At 55.1% G+C, this 15496-nt stretch overlaps 2 protein-coding genes across 9 annotated transcripts; one reads left to right on the top strand and one right to left on the bottom strand.

Moving 5' to 3' along the window:
- Positions 1-249: 249 nt before the first annotated feature.
- B3GNT8 (UDP-GlcNAc:betaGal beta-1,3-N-acetylglucosaminyltransferase 8) lies at positions 250-6648 on the bottom strand. 5 transcript variants are annotated; one of them, XM_036896611.2, is made up of 7 exons: positions 6512-6648; positions 6250-6436; positions 5812-5900; positions 4467-4569; positions 2982-3092; positions 2050-2686; positions 250-1677 (listed from the first exon to the last, which is right to left on the bottom strand). In XM_036896611.2, exons 2-7 carry the CDS (start codon positions 6365-6367, stop codon positions 432-434), a joined length of 2304 nt encoding a protein of 767 aa, XP_036752506.2. In that variant the 5' UTR covers positions 6368-6436; positions 6512-6648; the 3' UTR covers positions 250-431. The 5 variants fall into 5 exon arrangements, with proteins under 5 accessions (XP_036752506.2, XP_036752505.2, XP_036752507.2 ...); XM_036896610.2 differs by having other exon boundaries at positions 6250-6412; XM_036896612.2 differs by having other exon boundaries at positions 250-1656; positions 6250-6412.
- On the top strand, positions 2251-14876 carry ERICH4 (glutamate rich 4). 4 transcript variants are annotated; one of them, XR_008994226.1, is made up of 3 exons: positions 2251-2315; positions 4489-4824; positions 13366-13500. XR_008994226.1 is itself a non-coding variant. In XM_036896623.2 (2 exons), the coding sequence occupies exons 1-2, from the start codon at positions 12091-12093 to the stop codon at positions 13588-13590; spliced, it is 522 nt and encodes a 173-aa protein (XP_036752518.1). In that variant the 5' UTR covers positions 11933-12090; the 3' UTR covers positions 13591-14876. The 4 variants fall into 4 exon arrangements, 1 of the variants encoding a protein (XP_036752518.1); XR_005026985.2 differs by lacking the exon at positions 13366-13500 and adding an exon at positions 6023-6243; XR_008994227.1 differs by lacking the exon at positions 13366-13500 and having other exon boundaries at positions 4489-4605; positions 4792-4968.
- Positions 14877-15496: the final 620 nt, after the last annotated feature.

The following is a 15496-nucleotide window of genomic DNA, read 5'->3' as shown; positions in this document are numbered from 1 at the left end:
GTTGAGATATCTGCTTCCCCCGGAAGCTTGAGCAAGCTGGAAGGGCAGTGTCAGCGGACAGGAAGTGGGGGCGCTCCAGAGATGGTCTCCTGCTCTCCCGTAGAACAGGACAAAGCTGATGTCCAGCAAGGTGACCAGGAGGCCATCGGAGCTGGCTCTGCCCAGTAAGGGTCAGGAGTGTGAAGGTCAGGGTGTGGCTGAACTCTGTAAGCTACTCGGGCCCCACAGGCACAAAGACAACTCCACGCCTCAAAGTGGGGAGTGCATATTTTTCAAAAACAAAAAGTAGAGAAGAATAGTCTGCTGCCTCCTGCTGTCTAGTCCCTTGGCCTGGGAGGACTCAGGAGGGGCGCAGGCAGCCACAACTCTAGGACCTCCTCCCTCACACCAAGGCCTAGAAGGAGAGGCTGGTGAGGGGCAGGCACTGAGGCTCAGCATTGGGGCTGAGGGTCCCGCAGGTGTTTCCAGAGCCGAATGCTGTCCTGGGGGCTGAGGGGCCGCACCAGCAGCAGGTCCTGGAGGGTGCATGGGTCAGCGGTGTGGTCTGCCGGCCAGGATGTGAAGAAGCCTTTGTGGGCTCTGGGCTCCAGGCCCAGGGCACGGACACACAGGCCGGTGTAGACGTCATTGAAGGGGAAGGGTGCCACACGGGCTGCTGCCCGCAGCAGCCAGGGTGCTAGAGGCCCTGCAATGATGTAGCCACCCCCGCTTGCATAGGCCGGGTAGCCACCTTCATAGAAGGACCCAGGCACGTAGAAAGGTCCTCCATGCTTCCGGAGGGGCTTGGCTTCAGTAAAGACCTCACCCAGGTAGAGGCCTCGGGCCCAGCTGGGTGGCAGGGCCTGAAGGTGGTCCAGCAGGGCATGGGTGCGCACAAAGGCATCATCCTGAGCCAGCAGGACAAAGTTCACACCCGGGCAGTGGCGGCCCAGCCAGGCCAGCAGCTGCAGGTCCTTGAGCGTCTGGTTGAAGGGGACGTCGAAGAAGTCCCAGAGCAGCAGGTCGTTGTGGCGGCGGCTCTCCCAGGCCACCAGGGAGCTTAGGTCAGGTCCCCCTTCCCCCACTGGGGACCCCAATAGGAAGAGCAGCCGGATTCCTGGAGCCGGACCGCCCCATGTCTCCCTCACGGCCTGTCGTTCTGCAAAGCGCCCTGGTTCTGACTTGACAGCCAACAGCAGGTAGGGGGCGTCGGTATCTGTGCAGCTGGCCACTTGGCCACTGCCGCTTCCAGGCAGCCACCGTGGGAAGCTCCGGCAGGCTGCCGACAGCACGAAGCGGCGGAGGTCCTCAGGGTAGGTGGCGAAGTCCGGGATTTCAGTGGCGGCGGCATTCCCCCAAGCCCGGCAGTCCCCTGCCTCAGAGCTGTCCTCACTGGGCAGAGCCCCCAGCCGCCACTGCTGCTGGTTCCAGTAAGCAGAGGGCAGCGGGACAGTCTGGCCCAGGCGGGCTGAGAGGTTAGCTGGCAGGGTGGGCTCAGGGCTGGCTGGTGTGGGGCCTGGCAGGGTGCCCGGGGGCCCTGGGTAGGCCTTGCCAAGCCAAGCCTCGGATGTCCACTCGATGTACACTTTGAGGCCCAGGAGTGTGAGCAGCGCCGACAGGCAGAGAAGGCACTTGGGGCAGTGCATGACCTGGCCCAGGGGAGGGATGCTGCGGGAGCTGCAAAGGAGCCACGGAGGCCTTTGGGGTGAAGGGATGGGCCCCCACAGTTCCTGCCAGCCCCTGTAATGGCTTCTCCAAGTCCCAGACTGTAAACCCGCCCCAGCCAAAAGCACTGCTCTTCCCTACTGCTGGACTTCAGAACCGTTTTGGTTCTGTTCCAACACCCTGCCTGTCCACTGAGCCCAACCCTTCCACCTTCCTATTGCCCGTCCCCCACCCCAGGGATTGGGGACTCTGCCATTCTGGCGCCCCCTCCATTCATCCCGTCACCCAAAGCCAAGAGCACAGGGGTCAGCTCCTTCCACCTTCACAGAAAGCCAACCAGCCTCCCTGGCCTTGCCAGCCCCACCCTAGGGGCCAGGGAACCAGGGACCTGCTCCCTCCTCTGACCTGCACGTCCAGCTCCCGCCAGCTCCGCCGGGGCCTCCGGTGGGGCCTCCCTGACTCCCTTCTGTGCCGGTCCTGCGGTGGTTGTCCTGCACTGGTTGTCGTTGTTCTGCAGCCCAGCCTAACCAGTCCGGAGGGGCGGGGAGCGGGAGGCTGGGAGGACCCCAGGGGCCGGGAGGGGTCGGGGCGGGGCTGAGGGAGGCGGGAGGACGAGGCGGGGGAGGCCTGGAGGGCTCCGGCGGCGGCGGCGTGTTGGGGCTGGTTTTCTGGTGAGACGTGGAAGGTGCCAACGGGACCCGGCCAGGCCCAGGAGGGAGAGAACCAGGGGCCTGGGAGAGTCCGGGGTAGGGGGAGGCTGAGGGCCAGGCCCGAGCCTGGGCTGGGTAGTGTTGGAGTGACCCAGGGACATGCAGAGCCCCGAAGTGGCGAAGCTGGGAGGCAAGGGGCTGGCGCCTGGTCGCGCGGGGGCGGTGGTGACCGTGCGGAGGGAGTGGGTCGGCCCGGTCAGAGGTGGGAGGTGCGGTCGCTGCCCAGCGTCCTGGTGAGGGTGGGGAAGGGGGCTGGAGGGGGCGAGGCAGGCGGAGACAGACATTGTGGAGGAGCGCGAGCCTGGGAGACCTCGGGGGTAGGCAGGAGAGACCTGCGAGAGAGAGATAGTGGACGGGAAGTTGGAGGGAAGTGGGAGACAGTGAGCCAGAGATAAGGGGTGGCCGGAAGCCCCTGTCGGGAGGGTAGAGCGAGGGTAAAGAGCAGGTGGTGGAGCGGGTGGGGGCAGAGAGGAGGGAGGCTGCAAACAGAGCCAGACCCAGGGTGCAGAGAGGAGTGCAGGGGACCAGAAGGAAGGGCATGTGGGTGAAGGGGGCCAAGCTAGGGGCAGTGGGGTGGGGGGCGGGGGGCGGGCCCCAGGAGCCCTCGGGCTGGGCTGACGCCCGCACCTCCACCATCCTCTCTGGTGCCTGGGCCGCCGGGGTGGGAATCCGTCCGCCCTGGGGTCCTGGCCCCGCCCGCAGCTGCACGGCGACTCCGGGAACACTCACATCCGGCCCCTAGGGACACGGGAGGGAGCCTGCTTGTGTTTACTTCCCTGTCCTCCGGAGACCTGCTGTTGGGGCTGCGTCAGCTCTCTATGGAGGCTGGCAGGTGGGGATTCCTCTTCCCAGACCTCCTCGAACCTGGGGTGGGCCTAAGGGCCTCCCACTGAGCCTGGCCTGAACCCCACCACCCATCCCCTGTCGGATCATCTCAGGAACCCAGGGTGTCAATAGCACAGTTATCTATCCAGCACTGATCTCCGCTCCAAGTCTGAATAATGGAGCCTGTGGGACCAGCTTGAGGAAGAGAATACAGACAGGTGGGGAACATTAATGGAATAAAAGCCAGAGTGGGAAACGACAGCCAGGGAAAATGACAGACCCCTCGAGGAGGTCTCCAAGCCCAGCCACCCCCACCCCCACCCCCACCGGAGCTGGAAGAGAATGGGGGGTGTCAGGGCCCCTGAGCTCTCCTGGCTCATCCCAGGGCTACAGAGGTTCTTGGACCATGGGTGACACTGCTTCTCCTGGGGGCAGCTGGGAATGTCAGGGTGCAGTTTTGGTTGCTGTGTGCATCAGGCAGGGTCCAGGCAGGAGAGAGAAACCACATGGCAACTGGAACAGGGAAAGTAAAATATGGAGAATGATTGAAGCACAAGTGGTGCCTTCTTGGGGACAATGGTTGGTGATGGCTGTGCAGCTCAAATAGGACCAACTTTGTCCAAGGTTCCTGCCCCCCTAAGCCCTGGACCCTCCTCTCAGATTGTGCCAGGGTAGTTCTGGCTTCTCACCTCAGTAACCGTAGGCCATTGTTGAGGCCGAGTTCCAGTTAGCCAACCGAGAAGGCTGTGAGACACCACCCCATCCTCACCCCTGGCCACACTGGGTCATTGCCAGAATCTAGTTAAGTGCCCTCCACACAGTGGACTTGGCCAGGTGGTGTTATGTCCATCCTCGCTTCTCTAACCCGAGAACCCACTCCTGCACCCACGCCCTGGTGTCTGCCTACACACGTATTCGCAGGTGTTGTAGTTCTTTTAATGCGGGGGCTGATGGGCCACAGTGAGCACCTGTGCCCTGGAGCATGCTCAGATTTGACCCTTGGTATTTACAGATCTTTTGAGAGCAGGGGGCGCCAGGGTGAATCTTAAGAGCGGATACCCCCTTCCAAGGCATTTGCCCAGGCGACAGGGCTTGCAAGCACAGGAAGGCTGCTGGTCTCAGATACTGGAAAGGGAGTCACAAGTGACTTGGGGGCTCCAGATTTCCTCTGGGTTCAGCTGGATGACTCCATTCCAGATTTCAGGGGCCCCACCCAGCCAGCGTCCTTTCACATGAGAAACGTCAAGACTGGGAATTCATCCTTTGTCACTTGGCAACCATGCAAACCTGTATTGTGCTGTATTTTCAGCACTTTCAGCCCTGTGGCTGCAAGGAGTACAAACTTCGGGACTCTCAAGGAAGCTCTCCAGTTCTGAAGTGGTGACTCGACCTGTGTGAACAGACCCGAGCTTGTCACCATTTATTTGTAAGCATTTGAGGCCATGCCAAAGAATCCATCCAGCCCCTACCCTTAGAGATGTCATTACTGCCACAGCCTTAAGTGCAGCAGTCACAGGGGAGCCCACAACCCACGGTGAGAGGTCAACAGATGTCAGCACATGCCATGGACTTCTAATATCCCATTTCCCTTCATACTGTGCTCATGCCACAGACAGGACCAAGCCAACCCCCAGATCCTGTCTTTGTGAGTATCCCCACAACACTCCAGGGGCCAATGCTGTATCCATTTGGATCCAATCAGGAAGAGAAAAACCACCGAGTAACTTCAACAGGTAGTTTAATATAAGAGTCAGCGACTTTAACAGCAAATTGAAATAATCAGGGGATTCACTGGGAAGGTTCCTCGGAATTTATGGGAAATCCACCTTTTGGGGCCTGGCAGAATCGCTCACAGGGAGGTGTCCCCCGGGAAGCGCTCCTCCTCCAGCTGCCCGCCGGACAGGGGGGCGCCGGGGCAGGAGCCTGCTGAGCGCGATCACCTGCGGGACGGGAAGCAGAGGCTTTCCTCCTCAGATGTCTCGCACGCCCTCTACTGGCAGCCCCATCATGCCAGTTAGCAAAGGAAACCGATTTCAAAGGCCCATGGCAATTTTCACAGAGCAAACAAAAGTTGAATTTGGAGCAGAGCTAGTACACCTCTACGCGGGAACACCTTGGGACTTGGATGCTACTGGCATTTAGTGAGTGTGGGCCGCGGCCCCCACAGGGCAGAGCCCCTGTGTCAGTCTGGATCCCAGTGGGAAATAGCACACTCAAGTGTCAAGAGTCCGTTGCCACAGCAGTGGGCAAGGTGTGGGGAAACCACGAGGGGGCTCCTCTGGCGGCCCGTGCCTCCCCAGGCCTGAAGAGGCAGGAAGAAGTTACTGGCACTGGGAGGAGAGATACTGAGTGGAAGGGGCTGCCAGGAGTAGTGCCCCCCTGAGGTAGCCCGATGTCATGCTCCCCTTCCCTCAGACCTGCTGGTGGCACACCTCATCCAGCCCCACCCTCACCCTGCGTGAACCAACTGGAAGCCAGACTGCAGACACTGCACATAGCCCCACTGAGATCCAGCTTGATGGGGAACAGGCTGAAGGCTAGCTGGGGGTGGGGACGGGGCTGGCTGTGTCCCGAGACTGCTCCTCTGGCCCCAACTTGAGGCCCCGAGCCCAGTTAGCCCCCAGAACCTCACAGTTGGGCAGCATCTCCTCCACCAAGATCTGCATGAGGCCCGCATTGGACACGGCAGGGAGGTCTGAGATGTCCAGCCTGTGCAGGTTCCTGGGAGAGGAAAAAGGGGAGGCTTGCATAAGGGGGGAGGGGGGAGAGAGAGAGAGAGAGTGTGTGTGTGTGTATGTAACCATCTTCAGCTGTACAACTACATGAAATTCACGTGATTACAGGTATCTCCGGCTCCTATTGCTCTGCAACAGTGTAAACATCATAGCATTTTCATTAAAACACATGGAAGAACTAGGAGACCTTTCATACTCCCAGAGTCCCTGTGGCTGCTCATCTGTGTGCACGCACATGCACAATCTGGGTCTGTCCTGCAGGCAGAGCTATGGGCGAGCCCACTGGGCCCCTCCCAGCTCCCCATGTCCATGTCTGTGGGGCCCTGAGGTCTCACCGGAGGTGGTGGAGGCAAGCGAGGCCCCGCTCGGAGATTTGGGGGCAGCCAGCCAGTGAGAGCTCCTGCAGCGAGTCAGCCAGCTGGTAGAGGCGGCTGAGACACCAGTCGTCCACATGGGGACAGCGCTGCAGCCACAGGGACCGGAGCCCCTTCAGGACCACTGTGGGGGCAAAGGCAGGTGGCACTGAGGGCCCCTCTGGAGCCCGCCTCGGGAGGGAAGGCACAGAGCCCTGCCCATCTCCAGCCCCCATCCCCTCACAGATGTTGTCCAGGCCTTGGTAGTTGATGACACATCCACTGGCGTCAACGGCCTCCACAGGCACTGCCTGGAACTCCAGGATCTCGGGGGAGATGCGGCCTTGCCTGTCTGGCCGGGTCCACTCCTTACCCTGAAACCTGAAAGGGGAGCAAGGGCGAGTGGGCAGGGTGCCCTGCCCCACCCAGGACTCCCACCTCCTGAGAATGCTCCCTGTCCCCAGAAAATAAAATGCTTGGACTGTCTGGGGCACTTACTCTACATCAGGCCCGAAACTAAGGGCCCCCTGACAATCCCATCCAAGATAGAATGTTCAGCCAATTTTACATACCTGGAAGCTGAGCGTTGGAGGGATTACAATGAGAAAAGAAACTATAATACAAGAACCCTCAGACATGGGCAAAAGTTGAGACATCTGTACATGTGTACTATTTTCTATGGAAGGTGCTAGGAGATATGCTCAAACCAAATGTAAATTTCAATTAGAACCAAGATGAAGTCTACATGAACCATGTTTTCCCATAAAAAGGGGAAAAGAGGAGGAGGAACAAGGAAAGAAAACACGAACAGGGCCTGAGCTACGCCAGTGTGTAAATTTTGCAAAATGCGTTTGAATCTGTACAGCAAACCCTGTAGGTTAGATACAACTACCATCCCATTTTACAGATGACAAAACAAGCTCAGGAATAAGTCCCAAGCCCCAGAGCCTGAAGAGGGCAGAGAGGGGGGCTCATACGGAAGCCTGTCTGATGGACGAGCCCAGGGCTTAGATGCTCTAATCCCCCAGCCCTGTTCTGACGCCGCTGGTATCATACTTGACTGCACCTCCCTGCTTCAGGATGAAATAGGCGCTGGCGACATAGGGGCCGTAGTACTCCTTGATGTAGGTAAAGGATCTGCCAAGAGAACAGGGACCACAGGTGAGGCCTGGGAGCTGCTGAGGAGGTCAGAGTTCACTGCACCCAGACTGAGTCAGGCTGCAAATATTTACTGAGTGTCTACTAGGTGCTGGCCACTGTGGGACAGTGGTAGCTAAGATAGCTGACCGGCCCTGTTCTTGTGAGGCTATTGTACAGCAAACACAGGTAACAAACCAGGAAGTGAGAGCAAAGAGCAGAGACTATCAACTCTGTGGTGGCAATCACAGGAGGACTGACTAGGAGTGGGTCGGGTAGGAATGGAAGAGACTAGTTTGGTTTGGGTGATAAGAAATGCTTCTTAAAGAAGGTGACACTTGGGCAGAGATCTGAATGGTGGGAAGAAACTTTAAAGTCATGGCAAGAGCCTACCAGGCTGAGGGGACAGCTAGTGCACAGGCTGCGGGGCTTGAATCAGGATGGCTGCACCAACAGTGATTAGGGTGCCATGTTGGTGGGGTGAGGGGAGTCCCTGAGAGGGTCTCAAAGCTCGTAGGGGCCAGGTTTTAGGCCCAGGAATTTGGCTTTTATTCTAGTTGCAATCAGAAACCATCTGAGGATTTTAAACAAAGTGGTAATGTTCTCTATTAATTTCGAGTCCTTTGTCTCCTTCGTAGACTGTTCGAGACTGGAGGGGTTAAGGGTACCAGGTAGGAGATTACTGCACAAGATGGAGGGGTTGTAGCAAGGCTACAGTGGAGGTGATAGTCTTAATATTTTGTTGATGGACTGGATGTGGAGGGCAGAGAAGAATCAGGGATGACACTTTAGAATTTGGCCTAAACAACTGAGTGGGCAATGGTGTTATTCCCTGGGATGGGGAAGGCTTGTGGGTGAACAGGCTATTTTAGGAGGAAATCAAGGGTTTGCTGTTAGCCATCTTAGGTTTGAGGTACCAGCTGGACCTCTAAGAGGAGATGGTGGGGAGCAGTTTGCCCATATGAGCTAGAGTCCTTGGGAAGGTGTAGGCTGGAGATGAAGATACAAGTTGGCATTGGAGGCCACCAGGCTGCCTGGGAGCAGTGGGGGCCAGACCTGAGCTCTGACTGGGGAAGCCTGAGCAGCGGGGTCTTGAGGGCCAGGGGTTCTCACCGGTTTTTCTGGTGCACTTTCAATGTCTGCCTTTGGAGCAGGTACTCCCTCAGAGCCTGTATGTCATAAAAGTGGTCCGCCAGGAACTGGAGCAGTGTTCTCCCCTTCTGCTGATTGCCTTCTGGGGCCACAGCTCTGCTCAGGCGGCAGCTGCCCTGGATACCCTTGTTCCATATCGGGGTTACCACGTGCAGGAACTGGGGAGGAGGAGAGAAGAGGCGCTCACCCTGGATTCTCCTGACAGAAAGGCAGATCCCCCTGTTCTTGCTGCTGCACGAATCTCCGCTCTCTTATTGCTTCCTGGCTCATGAAATGCTCCTTGCAGAACTTCCACATTCTGCCTTTGGGATCCTCCCAATTTCCCCATGTTCTTCCCCTTAATCGTATCTAATTTTTCCCAAATTCTCACCCTTATTTTTCCCCAAAACACTATTTTTCTCTCAACATCTCTATTATCTGATCTCTTAATTTCCCACAACCCCCCCCCCCCGCCTAATTTTATCCAATTCTCTAGGGAGTCTTCCTGAATAACTATGTCGCTCCTTAAAATGTAATCTTAATTTCTCTCCATACCATCCTTAACTTCTTAATGCTCCCAAACCCTTCCTTAATTTCTCCCCAAAATTCATTCCTCGATTTTACACAATTCTTCCCAAATTCTCTCCACGAACATTGCAAACTCTCCCCTTAATTTCCCCCACCTCCTTCCCTTGGAACTCCCAAATTCACCTCTTGATTCCTGTCCCCAACCCCCATCATCCCTTTGGTCGTCCATCAAAATTCCAAACTCTCCCATGTTTTCCTCCCCGGTATCCTGTATCTTTGGGTCTTCTACACTTTGTCCTCAAATACCAGTTTTCCGGCCAATCTCTTCCCAATCCTCTTCCCTTTCTGGTCCCATTCCCGCGGGCCCAACTCCCTGTGCCCGCAGTCGGCTCCTTCCTTGTGATTCGCTGAGTGTGCCATCTTCGGGACGCCCCCCTGCTTCCTCATTGGTTTCTCTCCGCTAAGTCCCCGCCCTGCTTCCTCTCCAGAGTTCCTCTGCTGTGACCCGCACCGACCCTTCTCGTTCCCCAGGAGCAACTCTGCGCTACGAGCCTGGGCCTGGCGGGAGAGGCCTCCTGCTCCCTCTCGCTCTTTGCTCCTTGAGCGCCGACACAGGCGCTGAAGGTGGAGGCAGCAGAGTCGACTTCAATTTTGGGGCCCTAGGCGCTCGGGTCACCTACCGCCTTGGGCGCCGCCATTTTGCAACAGTTACATAACCGGAAGGGGCCGGCCTTTTCTTGTCCCACCCCTTTGGTTCAGTCTAAGACTGCTTTTATGGCCACGCCCCCTCGTTTTCCAGTCCTCCTCTTAAAGGTGCACGCGCTGGGGGCTGCTCGGAGAGCCCTCCCACGGACCTTCAAATGAGACTAGCCACTTCCTAGGAGAGGGCGGGCGGTCCTTCCTGTTAGAGTACCTTCCCTTCCCTCTGAACTCAGTCGCCCTGAATTTCCCTGTTCCTCCAGCTGTCTCTCGCTACCTCCTTAAAAGAGGGAATGATGTGACCGAGAAACACTTCGTTTTTTAAACCAGGGCCAGGGAAGGGAAAAGTCGAATGGGTGGTGAGGTTAGATTTCAGGGTAGGAGACAGGTGAGATCTCAGGACTGGTTTTGTGATATGTTTGCGATTTCACATTGGAGTTCAAGGCTAGAGCTCAGTGGGAAGATTGAGTGTGAAGATTCAGTGTGACGTCTGGTGGTATTCATTCGTTGGATAAATATTTACTGAGCACCTACCACATGGAGGCACTGTTCTGGATGCTGAGTTTACCACAGTGACCAGGACAGTCCAAGCCCCCCTCAGAAAGTCAACACTCCTGTCAGGGAGAGGATGGATAAGAAACAAATGACTAAGCAAGACAAATTCTGACAGTATTTGATGAGGCAAGTAACAGCAGCAATATAATAGGGAGTGACTGGGGCACAGGGCCTTCAGCAAAGGCCTTTCTGAAGAGGTGGCATTTAAGTGGAGGTGAAGGATAAGAAGGAAACGGCCATTACAAAGATCTGGAGGAAAAATGTTCCAGGCAGAGGTAATAGCCAGTGCAAAGGCCCAGGGGTGGGAAGCAGCTAGCAGAGAGGTAGGAGACAGAGAGGTGGGCAGGAAGCTGTTTTATTCCATTCCCAGGGGTGTGCCATGATCTGACTTACATTTGGTCTGTCGTCATTTCTGCCAGGTGGGGAGCAGACCTTAGAGAGTAAGGGCAGAAGCAGGGGAGTCTACTGCAATTAATCCAGGCAAGAGATGAATGGGGACAGCAGCAGGGGTGGGGTAATGTAAATGGTGAGAAGTGCTCAGATTATGCGCCTGTTTTGAAGGTCAATCCAATAGTTTGAGAAGCTAAAACAATAGTGATGCGGTTTGTGGAGATGAAGACAGTGGAAAGGAGCAGGTTTGGAAGGGGAGGCATGGTGGGCTGAATAGCACCTGCTCCCAAAGAGCCACATCCTGATCCCTGGAACCTGTGAATGTTACTGTATATGGCAAAGGGAGGATGTGAGGAAGTTAGGGATCTTGGAATGGGGAAATTATCCTTGATAATTATGATGGGCCCATGTAATCACAAGGGTCCTATTAGATGGAGGTGGGAGGGTCAGTCAGCAAGAGACGTGATGATAGGCGCAAGAGGTCGCAGTGATGAGCCTAGGAGTGCAGAAGTCTTTGGAAGCTGGGAAAGGCTAGGAAACAGATTCACCTGTAGAGCCTCCAGAAGGACCCAGCCCTGTGGACCCACTTTAGACTTCTGACCTCTAGAACTATAAGAGAATAGCTCTGTGTTGTTTTAAGCCACTACACTTGTCATTTGTTACAGCAGCAACAGGAAGCTAAAGCAGTGGGGTTAGTCCTGAGAACTCTGTAGTGGACATACTCCCCTGGAGATGCCTGCGATACCTGGCTGGAGATGCTGACTAGGCGTCTGGAGCACAGGAGAGAGGTCAGGAGTAGAGTCTCTGGAGGTGGATATTTGAATATATGATCTATAGATGGAGTTTGAACACCCTGGACTCTAGTGGAGGGAAGCCTGCATTGGCCCCAGCCCTGGATTCAGGGCAGAATCCAGGCTGATAAGTGGTAATATCTGTGGACAAGTCAAACATCAGCAGAATTGGCTGCTCAGCTGTGGGCCGGCAGCCTGAACATGTGGCACTCCAGTTGAGGGATTGTCCCTTGGAAGCCACCCCTGGCTCCTAAGGCACACTGGCTGGGAAGCCCAGGGTGGCCTGAGGGGAGAAGACAGGCAAGAGCCAAGCTGGGGCAAACCAGAGGTCAAATAGAGAGGGCAGTGGAGGAGGGGGCAGTGGAGGAGGCCAAGGAGCGGCGGTGGGAGGGGCCCAGGAGAGGGCGGGAGGAGGTGAGGCCAGGCACGCAGACACCGAGCGCCCACCCGTGAGTGGTCAGGCTTGAGAAGAGGCCAGGGGACAGCGATGTGACCTCCCACAGGGGAGCTGGGGCTGGGCCCTTGTAGGGGAGGGGAGGGGAGGCTTTAGAAGGAAGAAAACGCACATGAGGTTGCTGATTCTCACTGGAGAATGGACTTTGGGAGGCTGTTCAGGCCCCCCCACTGCCCTTTACTCCCCACCCCCCGCTCCGGGGGGACGGGGTCACTCTGGACCTTGCTACTTCCTGCTCCTGGCCACCACTGCTCAGAGACGATGGAGCAGTGGAGGCAGCTGAGGCAGGCGGGGCTGGTGCCCCTGGGACTGGGCCCACTGCCACGTGCCCTGAGGGGGGTCCCCCCAGTGGGAAAGGCTGGCCAGGCCCTCGTGTCCTTGGGGGCGGACACTGGAGGTGCCAGGGGGAGTCTGCTGTGGATCTGGGAGGAGCTGGTGAGTGAGGCATTTGGGGGGACAGGAGCTGGGGGTGGGGATGTGAACGAGTAAATGGAATAGAAAGAGCCAGAAACTGAGAGGCAGGAATAGAGAAATAAAAACATTAACAGAGAGAGAGAGAGACAAAAAGAGAAAGACAGGAATGAAAGAGACAGAGACAGAGAGACCCAGAAAGGGAGAGAGAGATGGAAAGAAGAGACTGGGTGCAACAGAGACAGACTCCGGCTGAATCTGACAGAGAGAGATGGAGACAAAGGCAGAGACAGAAAGACTGGGACATGGAAAGACAGAGACAGACAGACAAGGAGAGGGAGATAAAATAAGAAAGGGACTGAGACTCAGAAACAGAGAGGTAGAGTCTGGGAGGGACAATGAAGTGGAGAGATAGAGACAGAGAGACAGAGATCAAGGGATGCTGGGAGAAGCAGGATGGCAGTCAGGGTCCAGGGACACAGTGGGGGCCTTGCCCACATGCTTCAAGCCAGGGCTGTTAAAAAAAAGATTATGGTACAATTAAAGATGGCAAGGTGGTAGGTGTAGGGACCACTGCGATAGGATTTTGTACTAGATGGGGGAGATTGGGTTCAAATACGTCACAAGCAAGTGGAATTTATAGCCAACGAGCAGAGGGGGGGAGTCAGTGGATGGAAAATCACTAAGAGGAAACCTCAGGGGTGGGTGGGGGTCTGGCTGAACCAACCTAACAGGATTCTTGCTGGAAGGAGGCCAGGGATGAGGAACCCACTGGATATGAGAGTGATTGGATACAGAGGAGGGGGATTGGGGCTGAAACTGGATTTTTCAAGGCGGTAAATGGGCCTAGGACGTGGTTCAGGAGCCTAACTAAAGTTTGGTCAAGCAAAGAATCATTGTCAGGACTCGAGCTGGGACCTGCTGCCACCCAGGTTCGGGAGGGGGCACGCCGACCCCTTGCCTTCTGGTGGGGTGCCTATGACTCCCCTTTCCCACCGGCAGGGGAACCTCCGCCAAGTGGACATCCAGCTGCTGGGCCAGCTGTGCCGCCTGGGGCTGGAGATGGGGACCCTGAGGGAGGAATTGGTTGCCTTCCTGGAAGAGGAGGAGGAGAGCCTGGAGGAAGAGGAGGAGGAGAAGCCTGAGAGGAAGCAGGAGGAAGGACACCAGGCCGCCTCCTGCCCAGCCCCATACCGCCACCTCCCCGACTTTGAAATGACAATCTGAGTTCCTGCCCTGATGCTTCCGAATGAGATGCAAATTTACACAAAGAGGAGGGGGCATTTGCAGGTGAAATCAACCTGTTAACAGTCGATTTGGAATTGACCCGTATTCCCTGAGCAAGTGCTTTCTCTTAAGATGTCTGAGATGAGACTGAGGCGCTGGCCTGTGGGCTGTTGGCTGGTTTGCAGAGAAGCAGTAGGTATGTGTGCACACGAGCCGCAGCGGGGATGCAGGGGGATGCGGGTCTTTGCAAATAGGATGGGATGCTTGCAGATAAGGTTTTAGGTCAAGGCTGTCCATTATGGTCGCCGCTGGCCGCACATGGCTACTGAGTACATGTGGATCTTCTGAACTGAAGTGTGCCATCGGTGTAACATACATGCTGAAGTTCCACGGCTTAGTTGATAAAAATAATATAAAACATTTCAATAATCTTAAAAAGAATTATATGTCGAAATGAGAATATTTTGAGTATATTAGGATAATTAAACTATTACTAAAACTAATTTCACCTGTTTTATTAAAAAAATTTTTGTGCTAATAAAATGTACCATTTTAATCATTCTTAAGTGTACCATCCAGGAGTGTTAAGCTCATTTGCATTGTTGTGCAAACATCACCACCACCCATCTCCAGAACTCATTTCATTTTACAAAACTTGAAGCTGTACCTATTAAACAACCCCGTATTCCCTCCTCCGCAATCCCTGGCAGCCCCAGTTTGCTTTGCATCTCTATGAATTTGCCTACTCTAGGGACCTCATATAAGGGGGATCATACAGTACAAGTCTTGTGTGGCTTAGTTCACTGAGCATAATGTGTTCAGGTTTCATTCATGGTGCAGCATGTGTCAGCCTTTCCTTCCCATTGGGGCTGAATAATATTCCATTGCATGTGCCTACCACGTTTTGTTTACCTATTCATCTGTTGATGGACACGTGGGTTGCGTCCACCTTTTGGCTACTGTGAAGAACATTGCTATGAACAAGGTTGTACAAATACCTGTTTAAGTCCTGGCTCCGAGGCTTTGAGGCATATACACAGAAATGGAACTGCTGGATGTTATGGTAATTCTATACTTAGCTTTTTGAGGAACCTCTGAACTCTTTCCCAAGCAACTGGTACCATTTGACATTCCCACCAGCAATGCACAGGAGGTTCAATTTCTCCACTCTCTGCCAACACTTTTTTTCTGTTTTGTTTTCTTCCTTTTTTTTCATCCTAATGGTGTGAGGTCATGTCTCATCGTGGTTTGATTTGCATTTCCCTAATGATTCATGATGTTGAGTATCTTTTCATGTGCTTATTCATGTTTGTTTTTACATTTTTAAATACGACTGCTAGAAAATGTAAAATGACACGTGTATTTTCCATTGTATTTCAATTGCACAGCACTATCTGAGACCTTTGAGAATGGAATGTGGGTTGAGCAGATGAGCAGTGAGGGTTTACAGCTGTTCTGGATGGGTAGTGACCACGTCATAGCCCCCCTGCTGGAGATGGGCAGGTGTGTGCTCGGCGCCACATTTACTGCGCTACATCCAGCAGTGACCATGTCAGCGCCAGGCCTGCCCTCCTGGAGCTCTCAGCCCAACAGAAGCGGGAGACCCCTCGCCACGCAGGGCCCACCAAGATGGTCAGGGCCAGGATGGGAGCAGCCCGGGCAGAGGGGTCAGGGCCCATGTAAGGCAACAGACCCAGAAAGAGAACGGGAGGGTATAACAAATGGAAAGACTACCTATGCAAAAGCCAGGCGATGATCTAGTGATCTAGCTCCTGCTACTCAAAGTGTAGTCCATGGACCAGCAGTATCAGCATTGCTACACTACTGCATAATAAATAATTCCAAAACTCAAAATAAAATCCCCCAAACAACACCCATTTTGCTTATGAATCTGCAGGGACAGTTC

This window comes from Manis pentadactyla, chromosome 15 (genome assembly GCF_030020395.1).
Source record: "Manis pentadactyla isolate mManPen7 chromosome 15, mManPen7.hap1, whole genome shotgun sequence".
In the NCBI taxonomy this organism is placed as follows: Eukaryota; Metazoa; Chordata; class Mammalia; order Pholidota; family Manidae; genus Manis; species Manis pentadactyla.
This window is presented reverse-complemented; position numbering and strand designations above follow the sequence as displayed.